The sequence below is a fragment of the Carcharhinus amblyrhynchos genome, chromosome 1 (genome assembly GCF_965287045.1).
Source record: "Carcharhinus amblyrhynchos chromosome 1, sCarAmb.v2.hapA, whole genome shotgun sequence".
NCBI classification, from domain to species: Eukaryota; Metazoa; Chordata; class Chondrichthyes; order Carcharhiniformes; family Carcharhinidae; genus Carcharhinus; species Carcharhinus amblyrhynchos.
The window spans coordinates 82,103,753-82,128,585 of record NC_137324.1 but is presented as its reverse complement, the minus strand read 5'-3'; the positions used below and the strand labels follow the sequence as shown (position 1 = coordinate 82,128,585).

The window sequence follows — 24,833 nt, the reverse complement described above, 5'->3', positions numbered from 1 at the left end:
TCTGTGATGAGTTGGATATTTTGTCTCAGTTAAAGATTGACCTAGATACTATTTTGGTGGACAATCATTTAGTTAACCAAGTTTGTTCTGCAACTTTGCAAGTGATGACAGCCCTTCCTTTACTGCATGTCCTTTAGCACTCTTGCTTTTCAACTAAGTATCTTTATACCTCAATTGATGGCAAAGAAAATTTCTGGCTTTCAAGCAAATTCATTTTGCTGATACAGTAACATTTAGCAACTCAAGCCTGCTGCACCATTCAGTAAGTTCAAGGTTTGGCGGCATGGTGGAACAATGGTTAACACTGTTGCCTCACTGTGCTAGGGACTCAGGTTTAAAGGAGAGAGATTCTTCCCACTCAGAAAGGACAGCAGGACTAGAGGGCACAGCCTCAAGATAAGTGGGGGGGGGGCAGTTTAGAACGGAGTTGAGGAGGAACTTCTTCACTCAAAGGGTGGTGAATCTCTGGAATTCTCTGCCCGTTGAAGTGGTGGAGGCTACCTCGCTAAATATATTTAAGTCACGGGTAGATAGGTTTTTGACAGACAGGGGAATTAAGGGTTATAGGGAGAAAGCGGGAAAGTGGAACTGATCCACTTCAGATCAGCCGTGATCTTATTGAATGGCGGGGCAGGCTCGAAGGGCTAGATGGTCTACTCCTGCTCCTATTTCTTATGTTCTTATGTTTTTAATTCGGCCTCAGGTCACTGTCTGTGTGGAGTTTGCATGTTCGCCCCATATCTGTGTGGGTTTCCTCCGAGTGTGCTGGTTTTCTGCCACACTCCAAAGATATGCAGGTTAGTTTGATTGGACTTGCTAAAAATTGCCCCTCAGAGTCAGGGGGATTAGCAGGGTAAATAAGTGGGGTTACAGCAATAAGGCCTGAGTGGGACTGTTGTCAGTGCAGGCTTGATGGGCCAAATGGCCTCCTTCTGCACTGTAGAGATTCTATGATGTGATCCAATTGTGGCCTCAACACCATGCTCTCATCTAACCCCAACAGCCTTTGACACCCTTGTTAGTCAAGAATTTATCCAGCTGCCTTAAAATCATTTAATAATCTTCTACCAGTCTCAAGGGAAAAGAGAAAACATTTCTCCTCATCTCTACGTTAAATGGGAGATCCCTTATTCTTAAACCGTGTCCCTTCATTCCAATTTCTCCCACATGGAAAAAATCCTTTCAGCATTCACTCTATGAAGCCACTGTAGAATTTTAAATGCTTCAAAGGATTACCTCTTAATTTTCTAAACTCCAATGAATAGAGGCCCAAAGTGTCCAGCCTTCCTCTTAGGATAATCCCTTCATCTCAGGAATCAGTGGAATGAACCTTCTTTGAACTGCTTCTAATGAAATGATGTCACTTCTTAAAATAAAGCGACCAAAATTGTACACAATGCACAGTGGTCTCACCAGTGCCCTGTACAATTGTCATAAACTATCCCCACTTTTATATTCCATTAAAAAATAAATAACAACATTCCATTTGCTTTCCTAATTACTTGCTGCACCTAAATACTAACTTTTTCCTGGATGATTCATGTACCAGGACACCCAGATCTCTCTGAACCTCAGTGTTCTACAATCTCTCTCCATTTAGATCATATGCTGCTTACAAGTCCACTTTCTCCTGAATTATATTCGATCATCCAAATTTTTGCACATTTAACCTATCTATATCTCTTTGCAGATCCATTATGTCTTCTTTACTACTTACTTTCCTACCATTGTGTCATCTGCAAATTTAGCAACTGTACATTTGATCCCTTCATCCACATCATTGATTCAGATTGTAAGTAGTTCAAGTCCCAGCACTGATCCTTGTGGCACTCCACTCACCACATCTTGCTAACCTGAAAATTATCCATTTATGACTACTCTCTATATCCTGTTAGCTAATGAATCTTCTATCCATGCTCATATTTATCCTCTACACAATGAGTTATTATCTTGTGCAATTATCTTTGATTTAGTACCTTGTCAAATGTCTTCTGGAAATCAAAGTACACCACATTCACAGAGTCTCCTGTATAAGAACATAAGAAATAGGAGCAGGAGTAGGCCATCTAGCCCCTCGAGCTAACCCCGCCATTCAATAAGATCATGGCTGATCTGAAGTTGATCAGTTCCACTTACCTGCCTGCTCCCCATAAATGGCATCTATACCATTTCCTAAAAAATTCTAATAAATTAGTCAAACATGACTTCCCTTTCACAAAACTGTTTAGAGTTTGCCTGATTACATTGGCATTTTCTAAGTACCCAGCTGCAATCTCCTTATTAATAGATTCTGATGTTTTGAAAGAACAAAGAAAAAAGAACAACACAGCTCAGGAAACAGGCCCTTCGGCCCAACAAGCCCGCACCACCATTTTAACATTGTGAGTGCCCTCTTCTACCTATGACCTTTGTCTACGCCTATTGGACTCCACAATAAAGGAATTATAACCAGATTGAGGGATGCCTAATGACAGATTTTATGCTAACTGGCCTGGAGTCTCCTGCTTTTTGTCTCCCTTCTTTCTGGAATAATGGAGTTACATTCACTATTTTCCAGGCTGATGTGACATTTCCAGAATCTGGGGAATTTTGGAAAATCAAAACAAATGCATCTACTATGTCAACACCACTTCTTTTAAGACCCTATAATGAAGTCCATCAAGCCCTGGGGACTTGTCAGCTTTTAATTTGAATAATTTCCTCAGTACCTTTTCCCTGATGATTGTAATTGTTTTAAGTCTCTCCCTCTCCTTAACTTGTTGATTTACTATTATTTCTGAGATGTCATTTGTACCTTGTAAATTGAAGAAAGATGCAAAATATCTGTTCAATTCATCTGTCATTTCCTTATTTTCCATTATTAATTACCCTGACTCATTTTCTGAGAATGTTCACTTTACTTAGTTTTCCATTTTAAATACCAATAGAAACCCTGACTATATTTTTTATTTCTAACTTTCTCGTGTACGCTAATTTCTTCCACTATATTATCCACTGTTGTTACCAATCTTCTGTTCTGATCCTACTCCTTGCAGAATTGTATGTGTTTCTTGCAATTTGGTATTATTTTTAACTTCCTTAGTTAACTAAGGCTTTGCCTCCTTGTCCAAGGGCCTTTCTTTTTCACTGGAATATATATTTGCTGAGTATTAGGAAATATCTCCTTAAATGTCTGCCACCACGTTTCTACTGACCTGTTTCTTAACCTAATTTCCCAATCTTCAAAATCTCACAATTGACCCTATTTAAGTTTAAAAAAACTACCTTTGACCCACGCTTCTCTCCCTCAAATTAAAATGAAATATCACGTTATGATCACTGCTGTCTAGAGGCTATACCATGAAATAATTAATTAATTCTGTTAGCCTCATTATACCAGATCCAGAATAACCTGGTTGGCTATAGAATGTGTTGGTCTGAGAAGCCATCTCAAATGCACTTTATAAACCCATCTTCCAGGCTACCCTTTCCAATCTGATTCATCCAATCTATATTATTGAGTCTGCACCACCTCTCTCACAGAGCATCTTACCCAGGCTCACAGCCCTGTCCCCCATCCTATCTCATAATCCTGTATATTTACCCCACTAATCCCCCTAACCTGCACACGTTGGGACACTAAGGGGCAATTTAGCATGGCCAATCCACATAACCTGCACATCTTTGGGCTGTGGCGAGAAACCAGAGCACCTGGAGGAAATCCACGCAGATGTGGGGAGAATGTGCAAACTCCACACAGTCATCCAAGGCCAGAATCGAACCCGGGTCCCTGGCACTGTGAGGCAGCAGTGCTAACCATTGTGCCCCTGTATATTAAAATCATATATGATTATTGCAATACCTTGTCACAAGTCCACATTATTCATTCCTGTAGACCTCATCCTACAATGTGGTTACCTATAGGGGTTTATAAGCCACTCCAAAATGTGAGTACTGTTTCTCATCTCTACCCAAAACTAATTCCATATTTGATATTTAGAACTAAAGTCACCCCCAGTGTACCAATGGCATTCTTAATTAATAGCGACTTCAACCTTTTCCTACCTTTCTGTCCTTCAGAAATGTCATGTACCGTTGAATATTCAGATCCCAATCACTGTCATCATGAAGCCATGTCTCTATAATGACTATCAGGTCATACATATTTATTTCTATTTGCACTCTCAATTCATCCATTTTATTATGAATGCCATATGCACTTAGCTACAGAGTTGTTAATTCTATCCTTTTACTATTTGTGCAATTTCTAGCCTTATGTGCTAGCCCACACTTAAGTTTGTATGTTCTGTCCCTTCCTGCCATGCTTTGATTATCATTTCCCTTGATGTTACCATACTATCTTACTTGATCTCTCCTTAATTTATCACATCACTCCACACTTGATTTCTTAGAAATCTCACTATTTAATTCAAAGCCCTCTCAATCATCCTGATGATGTGACTCACCAAAATACTGGCCCCAGTATGGTTCAATTGAAAACTGTTCTAATGATACATCTCCCACTTCACCCAGTATTAGAACTCAGCGTCCCATGAATTGAAACCCATTTCTCTTACGCCAATCTTTGAGCCTGCATTTTTCTCTAGTTTTATTTACCCTACACCAATTTGCTCATGACTCTGCTTTTTAATTTGGCACCAACTGCTCATGCTCCCTCAGCAGAACCTTGCTCCTAGCCCTAATGTCATTGGTATCCACGTGGACTACAACAACCGGATCCTCCCCTCCCATCCAAAGGCCCTCTCCAGCCCTGAGCAAATGTCTCAAATCTTGGCACCAGACAGACAACACAGCCATCAGAACTCTCACTCTTGGCTGCAGAGAATTGTGTCTAACCCTCAGACTATGCTGTCCCCTACTGTCACTACATTACTATTAACTATCTCTGCTTGAATGGCTTCCTGTACAATGGTGCCAAGGTCACATCCACCCTGCAATCTCTACTTTCATCCAAAAAGGCTGCAAGGGCCTCTGTGATAATTGCAACTGCTGTGATTTCTCCACCGTACCTTCTTGATCCTTTTACCTGCCTCACTCACAGTTACTCCATCCTCTCCTTGATCACTGAACAAATCAGAAGATTATTTCCAAAGGGGTGTGGCTGTCCCTTGGATCAAAGTGTCTAGGTAAAAAAAGTTTATTTATTAATCACAAGTAGACTTACACTCACACTGCAATGAAGTTATTGTGAAAATCTCCCAGTTGCCACACTCCAACACCTGTTCAGGTACATTGAAGGAGAATTTAACATGGCCAATCCACCTATCCCACACATCTTTGGACTGTGGGAGGAAACTGGAGCACCCAGAAGAAACCCACGCAGATGCAGGGAGAATGTGCAAATTCCACATAGACAGTGACCCAAAGCCAGGAATCGAACCCAGGTCCCTGGTGCTAAGAGGCAGCAGTGCTAACCACTGTGCCACCATGCTGTCATAGGTAACATTCCCCCTTCTTGATGCATCACAGTGCCCGTAGCTCAGCCTTCAGCTCAATGACCCAGAGCCAAAGTTGCTTAAGCTGCAGACACTTGCTGCAGATGTGTTTGCCTTGGAGCCCACTGGTGTCCATGAACTCCCACACTCTGCAGCAGTACATTGTTTCATTTACTCCAGCAGTTTGTTCAGATTGTTAATGTGACAGGCTTAGACTACTGTTGTGAGAAAATATCGGGTGAAAGCTACAAAGAGAGAAAAGGTGACACATTAACACGACAACCCTGTCTATTGTATTGTTACAGAGAGTTTTGCTAGAATTCTTGGTTGAAATTGTCAATCATATTTTCTGATGTGTATTTTTCGAATAGAAGACATTCTGCATTACCTACAAGGTGGGACCCGTTGATTAGTCTCATAGTCACACTTTGGTACAAGGATGGTGCATGCAAAGAACATGAGGTACTTGTAACAATTAGTTTGAACGAGGGTTGGAAAGAGCGAGAATTCCCAGCTGATAGATGCCTCTTTCTGGTTTCGGTGATTCAGGTAGTTAGGGTAGATGGTGGAGTTGTATGGCTGATTCATACACAGCTCAAGAGTTATGGGCTCACATTTACCTGCAAGAGGAAAAACATTTAAGTGGAATTTCTTTGCAGATGCTCGAGATTTAAATTTTGATTCTGGCAAACTGATTGGAGATTAAATGTTAAGATAAATTGACTATAGTTTGTTTGCAAGCTGAAAACAAAAATCAAGCCAAGCTAGCTTTACAATGAAACCAAGATCTACAGATATGTGAGGCATTGGCCATGATGTATGCATTTTACAAACTTTAGTTTTTCTCTGGTTAAAAGTAGGTTATGGTATGCCACAGTGAGCTGCACATCTGTCAGTATAATTTGATCCAACAGCACATGTCTAACTTACTGCAGTTTATTCGACTGTTTTGAGCCACACAACTGGAGCTTCCATTGCACGTGTCAGTACAGGAATTTTCAGCACAAGCTAAATCCCCTTCCTTACAACGGTTCTGATCTGCAGAAACAAGCAGAAAACACATGATCATTGTTTTTAATGCTCCTCCTTCCCAAAGTAAATCCTTGTGTATCCTTTATTAAGAGTTCAAGTTGGTCCACTCCATTCACAGTCACAGCTACTCTTTGACCAAACCACCTCAAACCAACAGCATGAGCACAGAAAAAAAACACTATTTTCCCCTTTTTATTTCAAGCAGCTGTTGAGGGCTGGGGGATTTAGGAATTAGAGTCATAGAGTTTACTGCATGAAAACAGACCCTTTGGCCCAACTTGTCCATGCTCCCTTTTTTTTTAATGACTAAGCTGGTTCCAATTCTTGCATTTGGCCCATATCTATCGATAGCCATCTGACCTATGTAACTGTCTAAACACTTTTTAAAAGACAAAATTGTACCCTCCTCGAATGCTACCTCTAGCAGCTTGTTCCAGACACACCCTCTGTGTGAAAAGTTGTTCCTCAGGACACTTTTGTATCTTTACCCTCTCACCTTAGACTTTTGGCCTCTAGTTTTATACTACCCTACCTTTGGGAAAAGAAATTGACTATCTATCTTACCTATACCCCTCATTATTTTATAGATGTCTATAAGATTACCCCTAAGTCTCCTACGCTCCAGAGGAAAAAGTGTCAGTCTATCTTTATACTCAAACCATCAAGTTCTGGTAGCATCCTAGTAATTTTTTTCTGCACTCTTTCTAGTTTAATAATAGTTTCTATAATAGGGTGACCAGAACTGTACACAGTATTCCAAGTGTGGCCTTACCAATGTCTTGTACAACTTCAACAAGACATCCCAACTCCTATATTCAACGTTCTGACCAATGAAACCAAGCATGCCAAATGCCTTCTTCACCACCCTGTCCACTGATGAGTCTACTTTTAATGAGCTATGAACATGTACCCCCAGATCTCTTTGTTCTATAAGTCTCCCTAATGCCCTACCGTTAACCAAATAAGTCCTGCCCTGGTTCGACCGACAAAAATGCATCACCTTTCATTTATCTAAATTAAACTCCATCTGCCATTCGTCAGCTCACTGGCCCAATTGGAGATAACCTTCTTCACTGTTCACAATGCCAAATAACAGAGGACCCAGGACTGATTCCTGAGGCAAACCGTGGGTCACACGCCTCCAGTTTGAAAAACAACCCTCTACAACCATCCTCTGGCTTCTGTCATCAAGTCGATTTTGTATCCATTTGGCCACCTCACCCTGGATCCCATGAAATTTAACCTTATGCAACAACCATATGATACCTTGTCAAAGGCCTTGCTAAAGTCCATGTAGACATCAACTGCACTAACCTCATCTACCCTCTTCGTTATTCCTTCAAAAAACTCAATCAAATTTGTGCGACATGATTTTCTCTCACAAAGCCAAGCTGACTGTCCCTAATCAGTCCTTGACTCTCTAAATACCTATAAATCCTGTCTCTCAGAATACCTTCTAACGACTTACTCAATACAAATGTGAGGTTCACTGGCCTGTAGTTCCCAAGCTTGTCCTGCAGCCCTTCTTAAGCAAAGGCACCATATTTGCCACCCTCTAATCTTCAGGCACTTCACCTGTGGCCGTCGATGATTCAAATATCTCTGCTAGGGGACTCGCAATTTCCTCCCTAGCCTTCCACAATGTCTTGGGATGCACTTCATCAGATCCTGGGGATTAATCTACCTTGGTGTGCTTTAAGACTTTCTGCACCACCTTCTCTGTTATATGTACACTCCTCAAGACATCACTATTTACTTCTCCAAGTTCCCCAACTTCCATGCCTTTCTCAACAATAAATACTGATGAGAAATACTCATTTAGGATCTCACCCCCATCTCTTGTGGACCTGCATGCACATAGATGACCTTATTGATCCTTAAGAGGCCCTACTCTCTCCCTAGTTACTTTTTTGCTTGTTGTGTATTTGTAGAATCTCTTTGGATTCTCCTTTGCCTTATCTGCCAAAACAATCCTGAGTTCCCTTTTTGCGCTCCTGATTTCTTTCTTAACTCTATTTCTACACCCTCTATACTCAAGGGATCCACTTGATCCCACCTATGCATGTCATGTGCCTCCTTCTTCTTTTTGACCAGGGCCTCAATATCCCGAATCATTCAGGATTCCCTACTTTAACCAGCCTTGCCCTTCACTCTAAGAGGAATGTACTTACGCTGAACCCTGGTTAATACATTTTTGAAAGCCTCCCACTTACCAGACGTCCCTTTGCCTGCCAACAGACTCCCCCAATTAACTTTTGAAAGTTCCTGTCTGATACCATCAAAATTTGCCTTGCCCCAATTTAGAATTTTAACTAATCTCCTGCAGAATTTGCCTAAGATTGTTGGCCAGGAGAACATTGTGTTTAAAGGTCAGTCTAAACTGGGAATATCAGATGCTGACATTTGATGCAAAAAATACTAACACTTTCCACCTCAGCATTGACATCCACAACTTTAACATGCACAATAATTCATTGCAATTTCTAACTTAGAAAATAAGGTCTTAATAACATCTAAGCTATAGGCGATGTTAGGCTGAATTTAATGAAGGCAGCATACTAAATATCAGATACCAACGCTGGTGGCACCCCAGCTGACCTTATCTCCAGCAGCCTGGAAGGAAGTGGCAACAGGCACCAGGGCTCACAGCTCTGTAGGAAAAACCCAGCCTTAAGGGCTACCAGGCAAACAGACACCAACAGCTCTCCATAACTAGCAGTGTCATGAGGAGCAGTGGTTGTTGTCAATAGTTCGCTTAGGCTATTGGCAAGGTTCATTGTAGGATCTCTGGAGAAAGGTAAGCAATGGCAGGTTGGTCATTGCAGGAAGGGGGTCATTGGTGAGGGCAAGGATGAAGTCGGTTCGAGGGAAGTGTGACTCTCAGCCGGCCCTCGATCAAGCATCTCTGAATGAGGAGATGAGACAACCCTACCCCCCCAACCTTCCTCCCAACAATTCAATAGGCTGCAACTCAATTTGCTTGTTGGTGACCCCCAGATAGTGAATCGCTCCCTTTTGCTGATTGAAGACCTCAGATAGTCGGCTGAGGACTTGAAATGGATGTCAATTGCCCACTTAAGAGCCTCAGCTGGCATCCACACGAGAAGAAAATCCACAATCGTTCCTGCCCTGGGATTAATCAGAGGCGGAGGGTGGGTCAAGAGGTGGAAGGGTCTAATTTCATATCCGCCTGATTGATCAAGCACATGTGCTCCAATTCGTGCGCCCCCCACCTCCCCCCCCCACCTCCCGACTTTCTCACCACCAACCCTCCCCCGAACTGAAAATTCCAAACAGGCTGAAATTAAATTCCATCCAATATTCCCAACAGTGCAATATACTAATTCATAACAAAATCTGGCTTCCATACGGCACAATAGCAGTGTTTAGCACTGCTGCCTCACAGCGTCAGGGACCCGGGTTTGATTCCCAGCTTGGGTCACTCGCTGTGTGGAGTTTGCACTTTCTCCCTGTGTCTGCCTGTGTTTCCTCTGGGTGGTCTGGTCTCCTCCCATATTCCAAAGATCTGCGGGTTAGGTTGCTTGCCCATGGTATATTGCCCCTTGTTGCTGAATATACTAGCAGGATAAATGTATAGGGTTGTGGGGATGGGGCCTGGATGGGATTGTGGTCGAAGCAGACTCAATGGGCTGAATGGCCTCTTTATGCACTGCATGATTCTAGTAAGACAATGTTTTGGGAAAATATTAAAGGAAAATATTAAAGTTAGCAACATAAGTGTATTCAGAAAGAATTTCTCATTCAGTATGTGGGTGGCCGACTAGAGAGGGGGCAAAACTTGACCTCCTTTTGGGAAATAAGAGCAGCTGACAGAAGTCTTAGTGAGGGATCACTTTTGGACCAGTGACCATAATTCCTTTAATTTTAAGATAGCTATGGAGAATGATAGGTCTGGCCCAAAAGTTAAAATTCTAAATTGGGGCAAGGCCAATTTTGATGGTATTATACAGAAACTTTCAACAGTTAATTGGGGGAGTTTGTGGGAAGGCAAAGGGACATCCAGTAAGTGGCATGCTTTCAAAAGTCTGTTAACCAGGGTTCAAGGTAAACACATTCCTCTTAGAGTGAAGGGCAAGGCTGGTAGAAGTAGAGAACCCTAGATGACTCGGGATATTGAGGCCCTGGTCAAGGAGAAGAAGGAGGTGCATGACATGCATAGGCAGCTGGGATCAAATGGATCCCTTGAAGAGTATAGGGGGTGTAGGAGTAAAGTTGAGAGAGAAATCAGGAGGGCAAAAAGGGGACATGAGATTTTTTGGCAGATAAGGCAAAGGAGAATTCAAAGAGCTTCTACAAATACAAAAAAGGCAAAAGAGTAACTAGAGAGAGAGTAGGACCTTTTAAGGATCAACAAGGTCATCTATGTGTGGATCCACAAGTGGTGGGTGAGATCCCAAATGAATATTTCTCATCAGTATTCACTGTTGAGAAAAGCATGGATGTTAGGGAACTTGGGGAAATAAATGCTGATGTCTTAAGAAGTGTAAATATTACAGAGAAGGAGATGCTGGAAGTCTTAAAGCGCATCAAGGTAGATAAATCCCCAGGACCTGATGAAGTGTATCCCAGGACACTGTGGGAGGCTAGGGAGGAAATTGCAAGTCCCCTAGCTGAGATATTTGAATCATCGATAGTCACAGGTGAGGTGCCTGAATATTGGAGAGTGGCAAATGTTGTGTCTTTGTTTAAGAAGGACTGCAGGGAAAAGCCTGAGAACTACAGGCCAGCGAGCCTTACATTTGTATTGGGTAGATTGTCAGAAGATATTTTGAGCAACAGGATCTACAGGCATTTAAGTAGGCAAGGACTGATTATGGACAGTCAACATGGCTCTGTGAGTGGAAAGTCATGTCTCACAAATTTAATTGAGTTTTTTGAAGGGGTAACCAAGAAGGTAGATGAGGGCAATGCAGTTGATGCTGTCTACATGGACTTTAGCAAGGCCTTTGACAACGTACCATATGGTTGTTGCATAAGGTTAAATCTCATGGGATCCAGGGTGAGGTGGCCAAATGGATACAAAATTGGCTTGATGACAGAAGCCAGAGGATGGTAGTAGAGGGTTGTTTTTCAAATTGGAGGCTTGTGACCCACAGTTTACCTCAGGGGTCAGTGTTGGGTCCTCTGTTATTTGTCATTTATATTAATGGTGTGGATGAGAATTTAGGAGGCATGGTTAGTAAGTTTGCAGATGACACCAAGATTGGTGGCATCGTGGACAGTGAAGAAGGTTATCTTGGATTGCAACTGGATCTTGATCAATTGGGCCAGTGGGCTGACAGATGACAGATAGAGTTTAATTTAGATAAATGCGAGGTGATGCATTTGGGTAGATTGAAACAGGGCAGGACTTATTCAGTTAATGGTTGGGCATTGGGGAGGGTTACAGAACAAAGAGATCTAGGGGTACATGTTCCTAGCTCCTTGAAAGTGGAGGCACAGGTGGACAGAGTGGCGAAGAAGATATTTGGCATGCTTTGTTTCATTGGTCGAAACATTGAATACAGGAGTTGTACAAGACGTTGATAAAGCCACATTTGGAATACTGTGTACAGTTCTGGTCACCCTATTATAGGAAGGATAAAATTAAACTAGAAAGAGTGCGGAAAAGATTTACTAAGATGCTACTGGGGCTCGATGGTTTGAGTTATAAGGAGAGGCAGGATAGACTGGGACCTTTTTCTCCAGAGTGTAGGAGGCTTAGGGGTAATCTTATAGAGGTCTATAAAATAACGAGGGGCATAGATCAGCTAGATAGTCAATATCTTTACCCAAAGGTAGGGGAGTCTAAAACTAGAGGGCACAGGTTTAATGTGAGAAGGGAGAGGTAAAGAAGGGTCCAGAGGGGCAATTTTTTCACACACAGTGTGGTGAGTGTCTGGAACAAGCTGCCAGAGGTGATAGTAGAGACAGGTACAATTTTGCCTTTTAAAAAGCGTTTAGACAGTTACATGGGTAAGATGGGTATAGAGGGTTATTGGCCAAATGTGGGCAATTGGGACGATCTTAGGGATTTAAAAAAGCATGGATCATTTGGGCTGAAGGGCCTGTTTCCATACTGTAAACCTCTTTGATTCTATGACTCTAAGTGTTTGGTTAATTCTGGGGGGGTTTAATTTGACACAAATGCAGCAACACACCACTAAAACAAATTAAACACTCTAAAATGACTCTTTCCACAAGCACTACAATCTCATTTGCACATACAATCATCAATTTATTTGGCTTTCAAATCAAATACATTTAATTGTGGAACCATTTAATTTGTCAATATTAAACTCTGATGTACTGCGTGATTGAATTCATACTTTCAAGTTATGGAAATTCCAGTTTTATTAACTGTTTGTATTGAATGAAGAAGAATTACAAACCATGAGTTTTGGAACAGTTCAGTTCGTCACTCCAGTCTTCACAGTCATTTTCGCCATCACAGTGGAAAATGCTCGGAATACATCGACCATTACTGCATTCCATCAAGCCTTGGCTCTTGCAAGCTGGAAAGCGATTTTAATAATTTTAACTTTTTAATATAATTGTGTTGAAATGAAATTATTTTTGTAAAATTTAAGGATCCTTTGTTCCTATTTGAAATAAAATGAAATCTGAACTCCTGCATGAATACGATTGAGCTCTCACGATGTTGAACAAGTGTCCAGTGTGAAGTGGGAAATGTGTACAGCGCTGAAGGAAATCCCAAGGCATAAGTGACCTTGTTGATATCGTTATTAAAGAATAGATGAATTGGTGCTAGATGACCGATGGGACCGCAGGGAACTTTTGTGGCTATCGTTGTGGGCATGCCTGAATATGCATCTTGTTTGGTTAGATCTTTTCAAAGAAAATTCAGGTTTATTTAAGGAAATAACATATTCCAGAATGAAGAAATGCCAGGAAAAGGAAATACTGCTCAAAATAATTTGTGCAGGCCAAGATGCTCAAATGCCAAACCCTCTTAACACGAACCCGAGGATGTTGAAAAAGTGAGGCAGAAATCAAAGTTCTGGCCACAATTTTTCAATCCTTCTTAGACATGTTGTTTTCAATTCATTCATGGGACATGGGCATCGCTGGCTGGCCAGCAGTTATTGCCCATCCCTAGTTGCCCTTGCTCAGAGGGCAGTTGACAGTCAACCACATTATCATGGCTCTGGAGTCACATGTAGGCCAGATCAGGTAAGGATGGCATATTTCCTTCCCTAAAGGATATTAATGAACCAGAAGGGGTTTTCCAACAATTGACAATTATTTCATGGTCATCAATAGATTCGGAAACCCCAGAAATGAGGTCAGGAATCCTGGAAATAGAATCTGCCCTCCATTTCTAAAGGGTTCTAGAATCATCCAGCTCAGCTGCAGTGCAACATTTCAAGTTTCCTATGATTTCTTCAGAATTGAAGCATGTAGAAATTTGATAGATTTTATGCAGTTGAAAGTAGAGTTGGGGGACAAAGAACAAGAAGGGTGATCTGAGACAGGGTACAGGGAGGGAGAGAGAGAATAGATGACAGTGATGTCATGAAGGAAAAGACAAAATGAGTAGCAATGGCTGTAGTTCAGAGACAAAACATTAGTCCACAGTCAGAATAAGAGTGGCTCTGTCTGAAATCAAGAATGTGAAAAACAAGCCAATAGCAAAAAAAAACCTGAATCAAAATGAGAGAACAGAGCTCATGGTATGAAATTGTTGATTTCAATGCTGAGTTCAGAAGACTGTAAAGTGTCTAATCGGAAGATGATGTGCCGTTCCGTAACCATGCATCCAGCTTCAGTGGAATGCTTCAGCAAGTCAAGAACAGAAACGTGAGCGTGACAGCAATGTGGCAAATACTTCTATTTTTGAAGCCCAAGATCTTACATACATTCCGAGCAGCTTTCTCAGTCTTGTGCCTTTCAAAGATCCATGTATATTAACTCTCAAGTCCTGTACACTTTTTGGAACTGTGTCATTTAACCTATATTGCCTCTCCCTATTTCTTCTGCCAAAATTCATCACCTCACACTTTCTGTATTAAATTCCATCTGCCACTTGTCTGTTCATTTTGTTAGCCTGGCTATGTCCTCCTGTAGTCAATTTGTATCAACCTCACTATCAGTTACACTTCCAATTTGCTACCACCATCTAAATTAAAAACAAGCAGGTCTTCCTGTTTTCCGCCCTTAGGCCAATTTCTTTATCCAAGCTGACACTGACCCACCTATTCTATGAGCATAAATTTTGTTAACAAAGATTTGATTTGGTATTTTGTTGAAGGATTCCTTAAAATCCACATAAACAATGGCTGTGGTTCTGAAAAAATCTAAAAGTGCACATTGCTGGCGGTAATCCACAAATTACTCCCTTTGAGGTTCTACTTTGAAATTCTTCCTCACTCTGAAAACACTGCAAATAAGTGTGGTAATACATTTTGACAGGAAAAACAAAGAGTGGAATTCTCCTGTCCCAATCACAGTCGGTTTAGTGATGGGTAGGAGTGAAGAATCTAATGGGATCGATTGCAATTCTCCCAATGGTGGCATGAATTCCTTTTGCATCTCATGAATGCTCATTAAAACAGCTGCCTGCTACTGTCTCATGACACCAGCATGAAATTACATTGGTCTGAAAACCAGATTGCTAAAGAGTGGAGTGCATAAGGCAGTCCATAGTTCACAAAGGATTTTGAGGTGAGTGCAACAAAGCCTTTTTGCCTCGGTGCTGCACTGCTCCTGATGCACTGTTCGCCATTCTGCTGAAGCAGACTGCTTCCTGTTCTCTATCTCGATGCTGAGATGGTCTTCATGGACATCACTGTGCTGCTGGACCCCTGAATCTTCCTGTGTCAGTCACTGAGTCAGATCAGGACAGCACCTGAAGTTGGGGAGTACAAGACTCCCTTTCTCCTAGTACACACCAATGACCATCTGGACAATATTGTGCTTTGGGACCCATGCTGCCACCACAGCAAAGGTCCAAAATTTGACCTTGGATGGAGTGCGAGATATTAGCATTCTAACCTGAGTCAGAAAGCTGATAGTTTAACTACCAATCTCAAACATGATTGCACAATGTTTGCCTTTATGAAATGGGATTCCCAGTGGGAAATCTATTCTGTTTTGAACACATACTGGGACTGTGCCAGTGCCTTGATTCCATAAAAAGGGAAAATATTTGAATATCTCATAATTTTGTGCAAATTTCTTAAAGTATATAGGCATTTTAGAGTAAATATAAATTTCTTGATTTAAGTACATTGGATGGAGCATATCATTGCTATATGAAATTAACTTGTTTGTCGTTTCCATTTCTGAAGATTTACTCTCTTACGTTATGCAAGATAGAATCACAGAATCCTTACAGTGCAGAAGGAGGCCATTCGGCCCAATGAGTCTGCACTGACAATCCAACACAGCATTTTATCCGGACTCTATCCCGCTAATCCCAAGTATTTACCCTGTGAATTCCACTAACCCACACATCCTGAGACACTAAGGGGTAATTTAGCATGGCCAATCCACCCAAACTGTACCCAGAGAAAATCCACACAAACATGGGAGAACGTGCGAACATAAGAACATAAGAAATAGGAGCAGGAGTAGGCCATCGAGCCCTTCGAGCCTGCCCCGCCATTCAATAAGATCATGGCTGATCTGTCGTGGATCAGTTCCACTTTTCCGCTTTCTCCCCATAACCCTTAATTCCCATGTCTGTCAAAAACCTATCTACCCGTGACTTAAATATATTTAGCGAGGTAGCCTCCACCTCTTCAACAGGCAGAGAATTCCAGAGATTCACCACCCTTTGAGTGAAGAAGTTCTTCCTCAACTCCAGTCTAAACTGCTCCCCCCCTTATCTTGAGGCTGTGTCCTCTAGTCCTATTGTCCTTTCTGAGCGGGAAGGATCTCTCTACCTCTACCCTATCCATCCCTTTCATTATCTGATACGTCTCTATAAGATCCCCCCTCATCCTTCTAAACTCCAAGTACAGACCCAGTCCATTCAGTCTCTATTCATAGTCTAACCCCCTCACCTCCGGTATCAGCCTAGTGAACCTCCTCTGCACTCCCTCCAAGGCCAAAATATCCTTGCGCAAGTACGGCGACCAAAACTGCACACAGTACTCCAGCTGCGGCCTCACCAGTGCCCTGTACAGTTGCAGCAAGACCTCCCTGCTTTTATATTCTATCCCCCTCGTTATAAAGGCCAGCATTCCATTCGCCTTCTTGATCACCTGTTGCACCTGCAGACTGGGTTTTTGCGACTCATGCACAAGGATCCCCAGGTCCCTCTGCACCATAGCATGCTGCAGCTTTTCACCCTTTAAATAGTAATCCCTCCTACTATTATTCCTGCCAAAGTGGATAACCTCACACTTGCTAACATTGTACTCCATCTGCCAGGTCCTCGCCCACTCGCTTAGCCTATCTAGATCCCTCTGCAGACTTTCCACACCCCCCGCACAATTTGCTTTTCCACTTATCTTTGTGTCATCAGCAAATTTCGTCACCCTACACTCAGCCCCCTCCTCCAGATCATCTATATAAATGGTAAATAGCTGAGGCCCCAACACCGATCCCTGCGGCATTCCACTAGTCACCAACCGCCAATCAGAATAGCACCCATCGATACCAACTCTCTGCCTCCTATTAGACAACCAATCCTCTATCCACGCTAACACCTTACCCCCAACTCCATGCCCCCTAACCTTCTGAAGCAACCTTTTGTGTGGCACCTTATCAAATGCCTTTTGAAAATCGAGAAACACCACATCCACCGGTTCCCCTCTGTCTACTGCACTAGTCACATCCTCATACAAATCCAATAAATTCGTCAAGCACAACTTCCCCTTAACGAATCCGTGCTGCGACTGCTCTATCAAACAATTCTTCTCTAGGTGCCTCGCTATTTCTTCTTTGATGACAGATTCAAGCATTTTTCCAACTACAGACGTTAAACGAACCGGCCTATAATTCCCTGCCTTTTGCCTGCTACCTTTTTTGAACAGCGGCGTAACGTTAGCTGTTTTCCAATCTTCCGGCACTTGCCCGGAATCCAGCGAAGTTTGGTAAATAATCACTAAGGCATCTACTATCACCTCTGCCATTTCCTTCAGAACCCTGGGATGCATTCCATCCGGTCCTGGGGACTTGTCCACCATCAGTCCCGTTAGTCTATCAAGCACTACCTCTCTAGTGACAGTAATCGCATTCAGGCCCTCAACTTCTACCATCCTTCTATTTTCAATATCCGGCAAACTATTTGCGTCCTCCTCCGTGAACTTCCCACAGACAGTCACCTGAGGTCAGAATCAAACCTGGATTCCTGGCTCTGTGAAGAAGCAGTGTTAACCACTGTGCCACCGTGCCATCCATGTTGTATTTATGCCCTGGAACTTTTTTTTCATTTACTTTTACTGGGTAGGAAGATACTTTTGAATTTGTTCTTCTTGCAAGTTTTGCCTGTGGATAGTTCAATGGAAAATACTTGCTCATCGGTTATGTCACATCTTATATCTTCATGTTTATAACACAAAAGAAGGGATGAAATAATGGAAGAGAGCATTATTATTACTTAGTTTATAACAATTTGTCACTTCATATTGTAGGCAATTTAAACACGGGGCTAAAATAGTTCAAATAATTGTGTATAATGGAAAAATTGTAAGAGTCATCACAAATCATCTTCAGCAGGAGATGTAGAACGTAAGAGTTGCCTAAGTGCGTTATGGTAAATAGACAATTTGTTCCATGTCATTTCTGTTCGCTACATTAGTTCACTGCTATTCAACAACTCATGCTGGAAAGTGTAGCTCTTGTTTTTTAATGTAGTTTTTGCAGAAAGGTGATGGTTAAAGAATATGAAGGGGAATCCAGATTTCCTATGCCTTCGCCCTATTTTACACCCGCTAACAATTACACTGGAGGTTAAGACAGATGGTTCTTCTCCACACGTATGCTCAGCGATGATTATGCTGAAAAAAATTGAACTAGTCAAGCAATTAATTTACCTTGGTTTCCCCAACAGATATTCAAACATAGTTTACGTATCAGGACTAAAATTTGTGGAAGTAAGAACACAAAAGTCAATTTGCTTGTAGTAATTGATTGCCATTGCATAAGTAGAAAATTTAAATTCTTCTTTCAATTGCTACTAGCTCAATCAATTCTGGAAATGCAGCAAAAAGCTGATGGAGTAACATTCTTCACTCTTACTACAACAGACAGCAATGTTGCACCAAAATGGTGCAAGCATCAATCTGAAATATGGAGGTACAGCTAATTCCAGCATTTGGACACTGTTTGCAGGCATAAGGTTTTCCCTACCACATTTCTGACAGCCTGTGATCTGACAGAAATTTGAGGGCTCAAATGTCAACAGCATTTGGCTTAGCTTTGGCACCCTCTCAAAAAGTTCACTGCCACTCACTGGTTAGGTTTTCACATGAAGAACGGCATACCCAGCAAGAAAGGAGAAAATTGGGCAAAATATGCAATATTGACCCCCTTGAAAAAGAAACTGAGTAGTTTTTTCTTTAATCTTATTTGAGGATGTATTATTTGCTCACTTTTGTTTTAATTCAAAAATGCACATCGAGCTTCTGTTTACAACATTTCGTTTCAACTGACATCCTTAAACTTGCACTTTCCAGCAGGAAGATACCAATCAGCTCAATATTTTGTCTAGGAAGCACGTTCTAATTAATCAGTGACCCATGCATGTGTATACATTAAGATGTGGTGTACATTTAACCCAGTCTGAGATGTTTGTTTTTTCATAGCTTTTGAATGTCTGTTCATAGAACATGGTTATAGATTTAATTTGCATTAATATTCTGTTGCATGACTACAAATCCAGAAAATAGGTTAAAACATTGCCTGCACAATGTTAGTTATAAATTTTTGTTCTTCAGTTAAGATGTTCCTGTAAAACAGTTCAATTCACAAATCCTTCCTTATGTACCACCAGAGACCATGAGGGCTCTGGATACATTTTCCAATCTATTCCCAAGTTCCTGATTTGCTGATAAGCTATAAGGTTCAGTGTGAATTGATGACTTACAGCAGTTAACCTCATCAGACCTGTCTATGCAGTCATGGTCCCCATCACAAACCCAGGACATTAGGATGCATCTTCCATCTCCACATCTGAAATGGTGCTCCAGGTTGCACTCTGTAAAACAAGTGGTCAAGAAAGAGAAGAAACTGTAACACAGGTCATTGCAAACTAACTTGGGGTGAAAGCTGAGCACCATTCCATTCCAAGCCAGACTACTCAATGAAAGTTATTTTGTTCAGCACCAGATCTTTACAAAGTTTAAATTACATGGCAAATTTTACAGATTAATTGCAGAGCCTATATGTCTTCTCCTGAAGTCTTGTTATGTTACAGCTCTGATGATACCAGCAACATTCCGATTTGTCAACCAGGTGGCTTTTCATACATGTATGCAAAGGTAGTAGATGCCAATAAGCAATTTCACCATTAACAGCATCCTGTTAACATCAATGTAATCTGCACTTTCCAGCAGAGTTGGTGGATGGTAATTAGTTCAGCTTCAAATTAAGTTGTACAATTTGAAAGGTCCCGGATAGTCCCTCTTTTCATTTATTTAGCAGGTTCTACAATTGCCTACACTGCCATTAAGCTAGAGGGAGGAAAAGAAATCAGACCTTTACCAACTATACTATCAAGGGAATACATGACCCACATTTAATACATTTAAACTCAACCCAAGTCAGTAAATGTATAGAGAAGGATAGAAAAACCATTTGACCTGATGTATCTCTGCTATTGATTCACCTGCAACTTCCTGTTGCTAAGAAAGTGAAGTTGAGACCAAGATTGGATCAACAATCTTCGATTGTTACATCAAAGATCAGGACTACATTCAAGCCTCCAGCTAATAAGTAGCGAGATTTGCAACACAAAAATGCCGGGCATTGGCTGTCTCTAATTAGAGAAAATCACCTCTTAAACTCAATGGAATTATCAAAGCTGAAATCCCCACCATCTGTGGATTAGCATTGATCCAAAACTTATAGGACCCAGTCATACAAATATTGTGGCTATAAGAGTCAGAGGCTGGGAATTCTGCTGCGAGTAACTCACCTCCAGACTTGCAAAGCCCATCCACCGTCTACAAAACACACAGGAGTAGGGTGGAATTCTCTTCATTTGCCTGGATGAGTGCAGCTTCAACAATAGTCAAGAAGCTCAACGCCATCCAGGACAAAAGCAGCTTAGTTGATCAATACCCAATCCACCAACGACGCACAGCAGCAGCAGTGTATACTATTTACAAAATGTACTGCGGCAACTTACCAAGGCTCCTTTGACAGCAACTTCCAAATCCACAAATTCTACTATCTAGAAGGACAAAGGCAACTGGCAAAGGAAAACCACCTCCTGCAATTTCCCTTCCAAGCCACAGACCATCCTGACTTGGAATTATTTATCTGTTCCTTCACTGTCGCTAGGTCAAAATCCCGGAACTCTCTTCCTAACAGCACTGTGGGTGTACCTACATCACGTGGACTGCAGCGATTCAAGAAGGTGGTTCACATTCCATGATGGAACTTTAAAAATCCTTTCAAATTATATTATGTTTCTTAGTCAAACTATTGATGAAGTATTATTTTATTAATCCCATTATATATTTATGACTCCAGTGTAAAAAAATCTCTAGCTTCTGTTTTTCATTCTTCAAAATGATTAATTTGTATCCCTTGATTCAATCCATTTCTACATAAATTGACTGATACTGTAACACAAAATCAAATGTCACAAAGGAAAAGAAACTGAAATCTTTTAGCTAAATATTTGCTCAGAATTTGGTTTGGGCCTTTTTCCTTGGAATGAAAATAAGGCTGAGTTACAAGTTGCTTTGTTCCACAGTAGACTAACAAGTCAGAATATCTGGCTGTATGGTTTGTTGATTTGTGAACTGTTGATGTTCGTTATTTTTAGGACATAGTAGCGATTGCTTTTATTCTCTATTTTTGCAAAGTGGCAAAGGTCTGTTAGTTCTCAGATTTTCAATGTCAACCAAAGCATATTTGTTTCTTTGTGAATTCAGTACTATGCATCAGTTAATTTTATGCCTTTACCTGAATTCATGCACCAATTAGAGTCCCAGTAGATTAATTTCTGTGTGCGCTGATGGGCCCAATTCCCAGACCTCTTCAGACAGCCAATGAGAATATCAATGCACTGGTGAATGGGGCATGGGCCAAAAACCGGAATTCCAGATGAGCGGGAGGGCTCTTAGGATTCACCCGACCCATTCCACTGGCCCCAATGTGATTCCCACCTCAAAGTGGAGGTGGATAAATATTTCATTGCTTAAGGAATAAAGGGCTATGAGGAAATGGCACAGAAACAGAGTTGGGGCTGGCATAGATTAGCCATGATCATATTGAATGGTGGGGCAGTGGCCTACTCTTGCTTCTACTTCTTGTGTTCAATCAGCAGTCAAACAGCACACATTCAGAGTTGCAAGTACAACCGCCTTCAAAATTGGTGAAGGTCAAAAAAAAATCCACGTACAATACCCACACTAGGAACAGATGTTAGGCCCCATGTTTGCATGTGCAAAGAACTTAATACTTATTCGAGATCCCCATCACGAACATTTGCCCAGAAAAGTGTGCTGCATTCAGGCTGGTTCTTAATGCAAGGTTTGTCTGAATGGTCTGTTGCTGCTATGCTATTTACAATATAATTCTAAATTATTTCACTACAAAGTGACCAATATGAACAATCCATTGTAACCTACAGCATGTATAACAAGTCAAACAGTCAAATTTAGTGATAGCATATTTCTGTTTCAAAATATAGCTTTTCATTCCATGTTCTACTTACCACAGTTCAGCTCATCGCTCAGGTCCCCACAGTCATCATAACCATCACATGTGTCATTGTAGTGGATACATTTGCCGGTGCCACAGTGAAACTGCCCTTGACTACAGGCTGCAACAGCAAAGCAAAGGTATAACCAGAGGTGAAATGGGAAACATGAATGAGACAACGGCTGAAAAAATACATGTCTTCCAGTCATAAAATGGTAAAGGTGGTACATGCACATTCGGAGCCAGGAGCATCCACCTGTCTATAATCAATCTAGTTTGAGCTTGCAGCAATTTCTATGCCAGCATATTTCAATTTTGTAGAAATTGCACATCATTATACACAGCAGCCAGACTATGTGCCACAATAGCTCTACAACAGCAACTTAGATTGGTACGGTGCCTTTAACTCAACCAATCTCCCTCCGTGCTGTTAGATATCCCACTAATAATGTGTTAAACTGCATAGGTGCACAGCTGTGCAGTGTATCACACGGGCCTTGTTCTACGATAAATGCTGCGCATGGGCCGTGCTCTGAAAATCTGGCTACGCACAACTACAGTTCAAAGGGAATATTGTATATTGTATCTTTTTAGTTTCCCTTGGATCAGAAGAACTGGAAGTAACCTCAATCCCACAAGGAAAACTATGGCTTCTTCTGCTCTGGGTTCCCCTCCCCTCCCATGAGCAGGTTCATCTGCTGGAACACTTACCCTATTCTGGGTACTATTCCCTTAGGTTCCCAGTAACAACCTCTTATTGCCTAATTGTAATGGACAGGCAGCTGCTTCCCACCAACGTACTGTCAATTTAGATCAAGATGTTGGCAAGCTGCATTTTAATGAGACCCAGCCATTGGTATCAGTTGAAACCTCATATTGTACTTCAACTTCCATGAGAGCCAAACACTTCTTTGCCATGTTCCACTGTAGAAGTGAGCTCAAACCTAAGATAAGTGTGGACCAGTGGATGTGGTGCATTTGGATTTTCAGGAACATTTCAATAAAGTCCCAAAAAAGGGGTTTGTGCGCAAAATTAAAGCACGCATGAGATGGAGGTAACATACCTACCTGGCTACAATAGGGGTACCATTCGCATACACAAGGGGCAGGTTAGGTGTAGGAAAATGCTTTAAAATGGCGATGCGGGCTTGTTGGGCCGAAGGGCCTGTTTCCCGTGCCGGGTTGTTCTTTGTTCTTTTTTCTTATATCGGCATGGATTGAGAATTGGTTAGCAGACAGAAGGAATAAATGGGTCTTTTTCAGTGGCAGACAATGATTAGAGGAGTCCAGCAGAAATTAGTGCTTGGGTCCCAGCTATTCACAATATACTTTAATGATTTGGATGAGGGGACCAAAAATAACATTTCCAAGTTTACTGATGACATGAAAGAGATGAGTGGTGAGGAGGGTATTCAGAAGCTTTAAGGTGATTTAGACAGTTTGGGTGAGTATACACATGGCATACACACTATAATTTGGATAAATGTAATGTTACCCACTTTATAAGGAGAAACAGAATAGCAGAGTATTATTTAAATGGTAATTGATTGGGAAATGCTGACACACAAAGGGGACTGGGTGTCTTTGTACACCAGTCACTGAAAGCAAGCAGGCAGGAACAGTAGGCAGTTAGAAAAGCAAATGGTATGTTAGCCTTTGTTACAAGAAGACTTGAGTACAGGGGCAAGGATGTCTTACTGCAGTTGAACCAGGAGCACAATAGATGTCTCGGTACTCTACACCAGCATTCCCTCCCACCACCACCACCACCGCCCGCCCCACCCCCGATGATGGCATTGCTGCAACTGCCTCAGTACTCAACCCCAACAACTGTCAATCTCCAGATGCAATTCTACAACTCATTCGCTTTGTCCCTGACCACAATGTCTTCACCTTCAGCAACTAGTTCTTCATCCAGACACAAGGAACAACCATTGTGACCAAATTCACACCTCAATATGCCAACATCTTTATGCAAAAGATTCGAACAAGGCCTCTTCACCGCACAGGATCTTCAACTGATGCTATACACTAGATACATCGATGACATTTTCTTCCTTTGGACTCATGGCGAACAATCATTGAAACAACTATACGATGACATCAACAAGTTCCATCCCACCATCAGACGCACCATGGACTACTCTCTGGAATCGGCTGCATTCTTGGACAAATGCATCTCCATCAAGGATAGTCACCTCAGCATTTCACTGTACCGCAAGCCCATGGATAACCTCACGATGCTCCACTTCTCCAGCTTCCACCCTAAACACATTAAAGAAGCCACTCCTACAGACAAACCCTCCGTATTCACAGGATCTGCTCAGATGTGGAAGATCGCAACAGACACCTACAGATGCTGAAAGACTCCCTCATAAGAGCAGGATATGGTGCTCGACTCATCAATCGACAGTTCCGCGAAAAACCGCACCGACCTCCTCAGAAGGCAAACATGGAACACGGCGGACAGAATACCCTTCACTGTCCAGTACTTCCCTGTAGTGGAGAAGCTACAGCATC

At 41.7% G+C, this 24,833-nt stretch overlaps 1 protein-coding gene across 4 annotated transcripts in view; it reads right to left on the bottom strand.

Annotated features, from left to right (window-relative positions):
* The window catches only part of corin (corin, serine peptidase), a 224,597-nt gene that overhangs the window by 48,886 nt on the left and 150,878 nt on the right, over window positions 1-24,833 (bottom strand). For all 4 annotated transcript variants that reach the window (XM_080188007.1, XM_080188029.1, XM_080188022.1 and 1 more), the window contains exons 7-11: window positions 22,327-22,434; window positions 19,525-19,635; window positions 12,860-12,982; window positions 6,366-6,473; window positions 5,824-6,055 (exon numbers count right to left, since the gene is read on the bottom strand). In XM_080188007.1, the coding sequence (XP_080044133.1) occupies window positions 5,824-6,055; window positions 6,366-6,473; window positions 12,860-12,982; window positions 19,525-19,635; window positions 22,327-22,434 (682 nt within the window). The remainder of the gene's footprint in view (window positions 1-5,823; window positions 6,056-6,365; window positions 6,474-12,859; window positions 12,983-19,524; window positions 19,636-22,326; window positions 22,435-24,833) is intronic.